At 39.8% G+C, this 12,297-nt stretch overlaps 1 protein-coding gene across 9 annotated transcripts in view; it reads left to right on the forward strand.

Annotated features, from left to right (window-relative positions):
• The first annotated feature begins 4,803 nt into the window (after positions 1-4,803).
• Positions 4,804-12,297, forward strand: part of MAP7D3 (MAP7 domain containing 3) — a 38,420-nt gene continuing 30,926 nt past the window's right edge. For all 9 annotated transcript variants that reach the window (XM_017743024.1, XM_008641791.2, XM_017743042.1 and 6 more), the window contains exon 1: positions 4,804-4,882. In XM_017743024.1, the coding sequence (XP_017598513.1) occupies positions 4,819-4,882 (64 nt within the window). In that variant the 5' untranslated portion in view covers positions 4,804-4,818. The remainder of the gene's footprint in view (positions 4,883-12,297) is intronic.

Consider the following 12,297-nt stretch of genomic DNA (forward strand, 5'->3'; position numbering starts at 1 on the left):
GGAGGCTGCGTTTCACGAACCGCCCGTTCTTCACCGGTTCTCGAACTTGTCGGTGTCTGCGGTTGCCCAGCCATGTGTCCGATCCCGCGTGCCGAAGGCAGAGACAGCCCCTAGCATTGATTTCTAATCAAAGATTTTATTTTTTACTTTTTTTTTTTTTTACTGGTGTTATAAGAGGGCTAAAGAAGCTCTGCTTTGGTTTTGTCTTTGGCTGTGTTTATGTGCCTATTTATACTTAAGGTCCTTAATAATATACTCTGGAAGGAGTATTGTGCATGCACAATGTGTGTTTCCAGCATAATTTCATGGTACATCTCCACGCAAAAGCTTTGTGGATGAGCCATTAGAAAAGATAAACATTTTCTTATCCCAGTCACCAAAAAAAAAAGTAAAGAGAGTTGTGGTTTGATCTAAGCTAACTAATGAGGACTAGGTACAGAAACTACTCTGAGAGCCTCTTGCCTGATTGTTTTTCATGTATCTGTGTAATTACACAAAGAAGAGTGCTGGCAAAGGGTCCTGAATGCACAGCTCTCATCTGGCATTCTTCTTCAGTGTGTTGGGTGTCGGAAATATTATTTAATTACTTTTTGTTTCTTTTTCAAAATTAAGACAGTTTAGTGCTGCAGAAGGATAAAGATCTGCCCACAGATCTCACCTACACAGGCTGTGTCTCTTTTGGACCTTATTCTTCCTGCTAGAACAGCTGAATTTTATTTTGCATATTGGATGCACTTACATGGTGGCTCCTAAGTTTATAAACATGGGCACCCATATTTACTGACAGCTGTCATGACCTAGATTTAGTCCCAAAATCAGAGAGGAAATGCTCCTTGGACCAGGTAGCTCTATCTTCAGATATGCACATGCTGTATTATGCACATCATGTTAAAAAAACAACCCCCCTCACTAGATCCTGTAAAGGCTACACCTTGAATTTTTTTCCCTGAGGGGGTAGAAGTCACTGAACCAGAATCTAAACTTCAGTGTACATAGAATGCATTTGTAGCAGTTATGTGCTCAAAGACAAACTCAGTGCTAATGTGCAGTGAATCAATGCTGTCTGTGAGCTCACAGGCCGCTGCAGCTCTGCTCCTGACTTCTTGTCAGCAGCACTCCCTGGAGAGAGCAAATGATGTTTAGAAATCATCCTTGCACTCCTGTGGTTGACAGTGGAATTTGCAAGATAATTTGCCACAGTATTTGCTGCTCTTTAGAGAAGTTGTGAGCAGCAACCAAGTCTGATAACTGCAGCTGTTTGGAGAAGGAAAAAAAAGACACCCAAAGGAACCTTGATGTTCAGTCCCACGCTGCCTTTGGCATGTTTGGGGAGGAATATAACTTCCTGCTTTTCTAAGCTCAGTTGGCTGCGTGGGGGGACTCCTCAGTTCCAAAATACCTGCTAACTAGAGTGCTTGGACCCAGTTTCTGCTGCTCTGTGGGCAGTTGTGTACTTTGCTGTCTTAATCAATCAAATATCTTTGTAAAATAAATAGTGTTGTGTGCCTTCAGTAATTTGTCAGTGAACTTCTGTCTGGGAATCTCACATTTAAAGACAATAAATAAAAAGAAAGAGCATCTTGCTGAGAAACCACAGCTCTTTCTGGCAGCCTGGCTAAGAAGTGTGTATACATACTGTTTGTATAGTCACCTTATGCATAGGTTCCTTTGTGGGTCCTTATTAAAAGATGCTTCTGGGTTCTTGTTCTGTTCACTTCTGCTGTCTCTGACCAGCCTCTTGATACTGGTTTTATTTGTGGGTGATTGGTGCTTGTTAATTATTTTAGGCCTTGCACATGTAGAATCCCGTGGTGCCACTTGTAACTAACTTCCATACCAATTTGTTATATTTGGCAAGAAAAATATTCTCTTAAATTCATCTAGTATTGAGGTAAGGAAAAGGTGTTTCTCCTTCTTTGACTATCAGCTGTGATTAGAATTCTGCAGACCAACTCATGCCTGCAGTGCCAGTTCTACAGTTCCTTTGTAATCATTTTCTGCCCTGACATACTTGTCCTATCTTATTTCCTTTATGTGGATGACAAAAAGTGGAATTTGCTACTACAACTAGAAGGCAGTTAAGGTTTCTAAACATAACATTAGGAATAAATTGTAGGTGTACACTGAACCAGCAGTGCGTAGATGGCAGTTGCTTACCCCATTTTTGTTATCCATGCTTGCTGCAGTCATCCCTCAGGGATGAAGAGGAATTTTTGATCCTATTCTAATGCCATAAGTACTGCTGAGCTTGTTAAGATGTGAGAAGAGGGGAATAGTCGGGTACTTGTGGTTTATCCAGTAAGTGAGGTTTTCCTTGAGTGGCATGGGTAATCAGAGGAAAAATACCTATAATTTAAGCTGCTGTAGTCTACATTTGTTGTCTTCATTTTCACTGGAATACTGAAAACCCCTGTCTTCTGTAGTATGGGTGATAGAGAATGTTGGAGCTTTTTTTACCAGAGCTTGGTAATCCTGTGCCGAGATTTCCACTCATGTATTGAATTTCTGTTGTGAAGGTTGTTCAGAACAGTGTATTTAAATGCTGTTCATATATATTTTCCTTTCCAAGATCTGCATGATCTTTTGAGAAACCTGTCTCAGGTTTGGGAAAAAAATAAAGTGCCTTTTTCAACAAATCAAGCTGCAGGCATAAATTCCATGATCTGCAGGTTCCAGTTTGGTTGGAAGTTTTCTAATAAAACAATAGCTTCATTTCATGTAATCAGTTTTTTCTCCCTGTGTAAGTGACACTGTCTGGCTTTGTCCATCTTGCCCAGACCACAGTTCTTAGCAACAGCTTTAACAAGTGCACGTACACAGAATTGGCATGAAAAGAAGGATGGATGGATAACTAATAGTGCAACTTCATTGCTCAAGCAAGTAGTCAGGAACGTGCACAGATTTGTCTGGTCTCTAGGTAACACGTTTTATAACTTAAGAACACAAGCCTGTACCAACACCTGTAGGAGTACTAGAGAACTCTTGGGTACAGTTTTGGTCCCACAACAGAAGATGGTGAGTGCTGTCTAGAGGAAATTATTTGGGATCCAGATGCATCTGTCAGTCAGACAATTGATGAATTGACCTGTGCATCAGAGCTGCTTGCTGGAAGAGAGAAAGATTTTACTGCTGAATTTGGATCCTTGAAAGCCTTTGGGATTTGCAGTGTGGTTGTCAGTAGAGGTGAGCTTCACATCTTGCCTGGGAAGCTGCAAGACAAGGAAACCATTCCTTGCCAGGTCTCTCACAACGTGGGAGTGCTACATTAAAAGCATTTTGAGCATTCAGTTGTTGTCTTACTTGGGGATGTTTGAATGAATGGCTTGGCAACAAACTCTATCTGTGGAGCAAAGGCAGCCCATGACTGGAGCATTCAGCTGATGGTCGCTGGGGCTGGCTTCAATTTCTTGTTTTGTCAAATTCCTCAGAATCTTGGAGAAAGTTTTAAGGGTTTTCTGTGCTTCATCTTTTTTCCCTGCATGAAAGTGGTAACACTGCTTTGCAGAGTGCCAAGACGATAAACTGCACAGAAATTGGATTTCATGTAGATCTCAGTGGTGAGAGAACATTCCCAAATCAGGCTGAGAACTTAATGTAATTGTGATGGCTATAAGCCTTAATTTAATTTTCTTCTTGTTCATGGAAATAGAATCATACAGGGTAGGGATAATTTCATGCTGATTCATAAAGATGAATGGTATGTATTTAGGTGCTTAGCATTCTGAAGATTACTTCTGTTGTAAGTGGTTTGTAGAAGGTTTTATTCAAATTTAAAACCTTAAATTCTTAAGATTTCTCCAAATGCATTCAGGAGAGATATCTTCCTTGCTCTAAGGAGAAAAAAGCAAACAAACAAAAAACCCACCCAAACCATGTGCATATACAGCATATTTTTTTCAGTTTCTTATGTAGAGCGTTCCGTTGTCTACATATTTCTTCATGCGTTAAAATTGCAAAATATAAATTTGGCTTCCATGCTTCAATTCAGATGAAACTATTTAGCAAATAATGACTTGCAAGGGTCATAACTCCAACGGTGAGAGCCCAGAGATGCTGTGGCTTACGCTGTCCCTAACTGTGCATAGTCTTAAAGGCTGCTGCTTCTTCATACACTTGGGTTTTTCAAAAAGGAAGCAGAGGAATATTTAACGTACTGATACACTGTTATTGTCAGTTTTTAAAGGTGATAAGAGAGTAAAGAAGGGTTAGTATGGTTTACTATAAGATAAATGGAAGAAATAATCTAGGTTAGTCATAATAATAGGGGTATCAAAAACTGCTGGTTGTCTTTAAATTTGATTAAATAATTGGAGATGCTTGCAGTCCTCTTGTGGGAGGACACCCTGAAAAATAAAATTCTGAGCATGCAATTTTAATGACTTCTGGGAATATGACTTAATCAGATTACTTGTGATATTCTAAAATCAAACTGGGACTGCAAAATTCTTGTCTGCCACAAATAAATTAGTGCCATTTAGCTTCCAATTATGCAGCTTACAACCAGGTTAATCTTAACTGATGATATGCTTTCAGTGTGTTTGCATATGCCTGTCCAATAATTAAAACCTTTCTAGATGCTGGTGATTAAGGTTTTTGGAGTGTGGGGTTCATGGAAGAAAAAAATGTTGCTCAGAATTGGTTTTGTTCGAAAGAGACAGAAACCACTGCTGTGCTGCATAATGCCTGTGCATAAAGGGACACAAGTGTTTGCTTTTAAGGAAAGCTGACCTAGTTGCTTGACATTTGTTTTCATCTAAATTATTTTTATATTCCAGTGAATTTAGAACTTCTGTTTTCTAGGTGAAGGATCCGCAGCTAATGTTGCCTTTGAAGAAAACAGTTACCACTGGCCATGCTCAGAATACCTCTCTCTTTTCTCATGGTATTTTTTGCCTTCATAATTCACAGGGAACTTCTAAAATACTCTTTTATAAGTGCTTAACTGACTTAATTTACAGACACTCTCTGTTGTTTAAATGCACTGACCTGAATCTTGGGAGTGAACATAGATATTGTAGTGGCTCGTTCTCTGGGCAAGTGTTTCAAAGCTTCCAAGTGTTAAAATTCCTCACCCAAGTCCAAGAAGGCTTGGCTACAAGAACATAGAAATACTGTAGGGATCTTTATACTTAAAAAACATCATTTAATAGAACACATTTATTAATTTCAAAGCTTATCCTCTGCTTAATTTTGCCAAGAGAATTTCTTAGAGGAACATTTTTGCAGCACAGTGTTGATCAATAATACGTAAGTTGTGTTCTGGATGTTAAAACCAAGGACAGTCATCTCCAATGACCAGATCAGTGAGTGTCACGTTACTCACTTTCAGATTTCTTTAACAGACTTTCTGCCGCTGGGTAATGAATTAAGAAAAAAATATAGTCTCTTTATTGGTCTCTTTAGCTCTGTTTTCCTGCTTGCTTTTTTTACACCCATTTGCCACTTTTCACTTATCCTTCAAGCTCTTCGGGGCAGGGGCTGATTCATGGTTACTTTGCTGGGGTCTTACATTGCATGTAGTGGAATGTCTCAGAGCCTTCGTTTTTTAATTAGCTGGGTGAACTGTACAGCTTTAAGAAAATTTGCAATTTATTTCCTTTTACATTTGCACCCCCCTGTTCTGCTTTAGACGGAGAGTTTGCTACATTAAACACACTGTGGACCTGTCAGTGTCCTGCAGCACTTTCCTCTATGGAGTGATTCGATTTGAAACTGGTCTGTTGGGGGTAAATGCCAACACCAGTCTCTCTTCTTCTGAATCACAACGTTTGAACGAGGTCTAAATTTTCCATAAGAAATTCCTTAAGTGTAAAAGGCAAAAGCTGTAGTTTTCACTGCCGTCTTGCAAAGGAGCTGCTATCCTTCCATCTAAAGAAGCTCAAAATAGTGTTTTCACAGGGTTTTTTCTTAAGTCCATTGTGACTCAAAGTACTAGGCTGTGTTCTGGGCTGGCATTGTTTGGGCTGCGTGAATTAAACAATAGCCGCAGCCTGCAAACAAGAGAACAAAAGCGTTTTCAAGGCCACGCTTCTAGCAAGTGAAAACCGTTCAGGAAAGAGGGAAGTGGAGAGAAGTTAGCTATTGCCAGTGTTATAGGTAGTGCAGTGAAGAGAAAGAAACAATACAATGAAAAAAACAGATGTGAAATAAGAGAACAAGAGTTTGTCTTGAAGTTACTTTTTTCCATGGCTGTGCAGGAGTGTGAAGAGGAGTCAGTGTTAGGCAGCCTTCAGAGTTGGAGAAGTAAAGCAGAGAGCTGATTTCTGTCTAGCTTTTGCCAATGCTTGAGCTAGAATTCCAGGGGGAACTGCACTGCTCAGAGGAGGTTAAAGTGGAACTGCTCTGGCATCTGTGAAGGCAGTCCAGCACTGAGGGACAACATATGTACTCCTGAGGCACTGGACAGTCATTTTAAAGAGAGAAGATTATCTGTACAGCAGACTGGTTACTGATAATCTTCCACTCTGTGTTTAAAACTCCACCATTTTACCTTGTGGGTTCCTTCTGTAGCTGTTAAACCTGTGTCTGATTTTGTCCGGTTGGGAGTGTTAAATCTGTATACACCTATACGTAAGCATTTATGTCACATAACTAGTAAATTTCACAATGAATCCACTTGAAATTATGCAAATGCATATTCATTGCATAGACTGCTTTCATTTTAGTCCTGTGTATTAGGATACTTTGGAATTTCCAGTATGCAGAAACAGGTAAATATTTCTGCTAAACTTGAGAAGGTTCACAAGGGTCTTTGTGAGAGTAGAGTTTCTGCTGTCATTCCATTTAATTTCTTTCAAGAGATGAATAATAATATGCCTAATAAAGAACCTCAAATTGTGGAAGCCAGGTGTCTTTTCCAGAGAAGGGGGTAGATTTGGCTTGTGAGCCCTGTGTGGACCGTGCTTCTTACCTTATGATGGCTTCTGCAAGAGTTGGTGACATCTTTGTTCTTTCTGAGCATTGTGCTGGCAGTTGCTTTTCCCATTAAGTAGCAAGAAGCATAATTCGTGGCTGAGCAGTGTAAGCGAGGTTAAAATAAGAGAATACAGTGTCAGTGGGAGTCAGTGAGACTCCACAGATATGTTTTCAGTACTGTTTGGACTACTGAAGGTAGTAAGAATGGTACTCATCTGATGTGGCTGTTGGGCAATGGTGTAGCGTCTCTGACTGTAGAAAGTTTCTGGAGATGGCTGCCGATTCTGTTAAGGACAGATTCCAATGCCTTGGTCTGTGCTTGTATGACATTCAAGTTTGGTTTAGATTATGTGCTTCCGCTAGGGCAAAGTATACAGAGATCAATGCAAAAATTAACTAGCAATCTTCCTAGTGCCTTTCTCCTCATGCCCTAGGCTGAATGAGTATCATAATGTGTCTTTGAGATTGCTTCAGATATATCTTTGCAGGTTTCCTTGTAAGAAATAAGTAATTTTGTTAATTACGTGATTTTTTTTTAAAAAATATTTCTAGCTCTTAATCTGAATGTGGATGTTTAAAGATGAGTAAAAATACAAGTTCTTGCAAATATGTCTCAACTACTTGTGGAGCTGCTGATTCATGTACTGCAAAGGAATGTTTGTGGTGGGTTTTCCAGTGGGATCAAAACTTGTGATGAGCTGAAGAAATCACCCTGAACTGCCTTGAACTTTGGGAGCAAAACCAGATCGTTGTACAGAATTAGCTGCAGAAATGGTCTTAAAGGGAGGAAAGCACATAAAGGGAGTAAAATAGGTAGACCATGTAGGGAATAGATATAGGACAAAGTTTGCAAATAGAGTCTGGGATAGGGATAAGACAACGGGAAGCTCTTCTAGCCTGCTGAAGCCAAGAGCGTGCACTGCTTTCTCGATATCTGTGTGCTTCCCATCTGGTGGCTGCCCAGACAAAACAGGAGAGCCATCTGCCTTCCAGCTGGTCCGTCAGGAGGAGCCTACTGGGAAGCTCACGTGTTTGTTTGTGGAGCCTGTCAGTCCTTGCAGCCCAGAGATGGGATGTGAGGATCAACAGGGACAGACAGAAAAGGGGAGAACAGGAAGAAGAGGAAGGCACACAGAGAGGGCTTTCTCTTCATTGTTAGAAATTTTCTGTGTTGTCCACTTGTTTGTGTGAAGGTGCATCCTTCCTCTGGTGTCATCTGAACAAGGAGTCGTGGTGTAAAAACCAATACCTAATTTTTCTTAAAGCTTCAAACATATGATCTTGCATCCATTTATCTTAACCTGTGTTAATTAACGAGTGGAAATCAGCTTAAAAGGCAGTGCACAGAAATCTCAAACTTGAATGCTGACTTTCCTCATCTTTCCTGAAAGGATGTTCAAAAATTATGAAAAGGATCTGAACACTTACTGACAAACAGTAGCTTCCTGTAATGGAGCAAGAGAAAAAGGCAGTCTTGCAGATTTGGCACAGTTTGCTATAAAATCAGAGATACTTTGCTGGAAAGTTCACTTTTGGTTCATGGATTGCTTATTGGCTTCTTGTTACCTGCTTTAAACTTTTATGGAAACACTTAGATTCATAACAATGCTTAACATTCAGGAGACCTTCTAACCCCCCCTATTTCAGAGGCTTAGTCTGGGATTTTTTTGTTTGCTTTGCATAGCGAGTCATTAAATCATAAGAAGCAGAAGGATTGCTGTAAAAGTCAGCACATTCTGCTCTCCTTTGTAGTTCTGCAAGGGAAGAGAAGAACAAGTGGGGCAGCGTCCAGTCGTCACATGGACACTGGGAGAGGCGATGGGATGGAGCCCTGAACCTCGCTGGGTAAAGGGATGGAGCCACTTCAGTCCCTAATGAGGTTTACTAAGAACAGCAGCAGGTCCTTTGCCAGTCTTGGCAGGGGCCAAGGGTATTAGCTGTGTGCAGGGGTTGAAATAGAAATCAAGGTTTATTTTTAGCACTGGTCTCTTCAGGGCATATTGGAAATCTGATCAGGGAAGGGAAGTACTGTCATGCTCAGTGTGAGGGAGGCACCTCAGCACCTGCACTGTCAGTGGATCGTGAGCTGGAGATGAAATTGGGAGAGTTGGATTTTTCTAGAACGTCACCTCTTGGTGTTTCTGTGGGTTTGGTTTATCTCTGATTTGCTTGGCCAGACCTGTGGTGCTAAACAGTGATGAGGGCACAGAAGGGAAACTGCTTCCCAAATTACCTGATCATGTTATGTTTTAAATAGCTCTATTTTATTATGCATGTATGCAGATACTATTATTTGCCTCATGCATGGCTTATATTCTATTAATTTTACCCAGAGCATTTAAAGGTAGACTACTGTAAAATAAACACACACTTTATGCTGATCACAAAGTATTGTTGTGAAAGACTACTGTGGGAGGGCCAGCTCAGAATAGAAATGAGATTTAATTTGACTCTAAGAGAACTTTTCTTCTCCAGGGAGTTTGCTGAATATGTCCATGAAGGCACGTCCCCAGTAATGCAACTTGTGACACGGGTTCTAGTGAAACGGTTGTTAACTGGTTTCCTGTTCTGGGGTATCCTGATTCATTGCAGAGGTATTAGGCTTATTCTGCAGAGTTGTATTTTGTGGAAAATTCTTTTCAATGAAGCTTCGCTCCATAGCAGACTGCTACATTCATTATGGAAAACTAGGCAAAGAAATTGTAGGTATATGTGCCAAAAAACATTTAAATGTATTAATTATTAAGTTTTCTTTTATCATATTAAAGCAAAATAAGATACATATTTTTTAAAGATTGCATAGTGCAACAATATGCAATGCATTTTCTTTTACTGTAGTAAAGTGTGGACTTTGAAAATCACAGTTTTGTATTGTAAATTTATCATGAAATTGTCAAGGGCTGTAAAACCTGTCTGTTGACCAGGGACTTGGTGAAATTGAGCTCACGTATCTCAGAGGTGTATCTAATGTGATGTCTGTTCCCCTTTTATTAATCTTCTCTTAAGATCCCCAGTTCACCTTTAATTCTGGCTTTCTGTTGGTTAAATGGATCACATCCATGTGACACAAAGACACATGCCTTGTGCTTCAAATCTGCAACTTTCAAATTTGTAAGCACATTGTTTCTATGCAAATAATGAAGCACTGAAGGAGTGAATATAAAGTATTTTATCTGACATACAAAAAACCTTGATGTGCAAAGTCCTCTGGCTGGGTATTTCTAGACTTTTTTCACCTCTGTGTCCTCTGCAAGCTGGACTGTTTCTGTAACCCACTTTCCTGTCTTACAGAACCTCAAGTAATCTTTTTCAACCTTAATTAATTAAGATAAACTGACTAATTGCTTTGCAGATGTGACACATTTTTAAATCAGTGCCTTCTAATCATGAATATTATTTCAACTGTATGTTTATTTTTGATTGAGTAAATAAATACATAATCCTCCAAATCCATTATGGCTGGTTTGTTCAGCAAGATTTTTAATAGTAAAATACTTCTGCAAGTAAAATAAAATTAATGTTCTACCTGTTTAGTTGCAGGTTGTTTCTTACTATAACTTAGATACGGAAATTTGGATATTTAAACTTTGAGAGTTGAGGCAAAATTCCAGTGTTGGTCTTAACTGAAGCTGGTGTAGGTGCAGAGTGAATTTGTTCTGGTGGGATTATTTCCTGTCTGGATTGAGTTGGCTCAGGCTGCCTGGGCACCTCTGTCTCCTCCCTTGAGAAAAGATGTACCTGGATTTCTGTATTTGTCTGAAATGTAAGTGGTATTTGAAGAAGCTTGTATTCCTTCAGCCTTTGTGATGTATGAAGGTGTCATTGGACATGAATGCCCTGGCTGTACATTTCTGCTCTCAGAACACCTGCTGTGGGCTGCTTTTCCTCTGGCTATTTCCACTTCTACTTGTGTTAGAATAGATAATTCTGTTGTTCTCCACTTGGTGTTTTTTTGGGCTGGATTCCCATCCATGTGACATGCAACAGTGTACAAAAATCAGATTTTTGTCTGACTTTTGATTTAGGTAGTGAAATTACAGTGAACCCTTTTTAAGCTGTTTTTTTTGCCAGTTGGTAATCTCATCATGTCTGGTATCTGGTCTCTGACTTGTTTGGAAAGAGCCTCAGAGATGTATGGGATGGGGTTGAGGAAGAGTTTTGTTTGCTGCTGCAGTGAAAAATTAATTCAAGACTTGGCAGCAGCTGCGGGTGACAATTTTGAGTTGCTGAATAAGTATTGTAATCAGCATTTATCACTGACATCACATGGGATTAAACACTTTGAGGTGATTCTTCTTGGGCACAGCCTTAGGGAGGGTTATTACCATGACACAACTAGTTGTCATGGCAATGCATGGAGAAGAGGGAGACTCTTCCTTCCCCTTTTGCATTCTGCACTACTCTTGTTAAAGGGAAGTCAGATCGTTGGCAAAGTTGCAGTCTTCTTTTTTAAAATATAACAGCAAATTGTACTATTGGTCTTTCATGTTCTGGTTGAGATCACAGCACATTACATGTTCCTTTTGTGGATTTGCCTTTTCTGTGTAAAACTGTCCTCAACTTTCTCATGTTTGGGTGGTTGTGTGGTGTGTTCCCTTGCTTCCCCTGAAGCTGGGCTTTTCCAAGGAGCCCAGTTGAGGTCCCAGAGTCTGCCAGCCAAGGTGAGAACAAGATGGCAGTGTGTGAGGATGCTTCTGTTTGAGCTGTGCAGGGCACTGGGGTAATGCTGTCTTAAAGGTTGCCCTGCCTGCTTTCCCTGTAACACTTTACCTTCATGCCCTGCAAGGTGATTAGAGAAAGTTGATACCAAAACAAAGAAAATATGGGGAAAATGATACAGTAAATTAGTCTCCCTGACTTGTTAATGGGTTTTATTTACTGAAATTACTATTGGTAGCATTTCTTTTCTGTGTGATTATCTGTGAGTCGTAACCCTGCATTTTGCTGGTCACCTTGGTGAAGCTCAGATAAGGTGAATGGGTCTCTGCACAAATGCTCAAATCACTGTTTTGGAGTCTAATTTATAATTAAAATTTATTTTTGAAGATCCAGTTTGCAGAAGTATGTTGTAAGCATCCCTTAATGGTTTACTTTATGCAGCTAATCCCCTTTCTGTTTCATGTCATGAAGTAATGAACCTCATAAACCTCTCCCTGCTTGGGTCTCATCAAAATGTGATTCTACCAGTGCTAAGTCCAGCCCACAAATGCTCATGTGGTAGCAAAGAGTTTTTATTATTAGGGGTAAGTCAGACAAATAACTTCGCAAAATAATGGGGTTTGTCTTAGAAGAGTTATTAAATAAGTTTGATCCTGGAAACTCTATAGTCTTAAAACATAAGGTTTGGTAAATGTTGTTCTTACAACAAAAAGCTATGCTAGG

Source organism: Corvus brachyrhynchos, unplaced genomic scaffold, assembly GCF_000691975.1.
Source record: "Corvus brachyrhynchos isolate BGI_N302 unplaced genomic scaffold, ASM69197v1 scaffold220, whole genome shotgun sequence".
NCBI lineage: Eukaryota > Metazoa > Chordata > Aves > Passeriformes > Corvidae > Corvus > Corvus brachyrhynchos.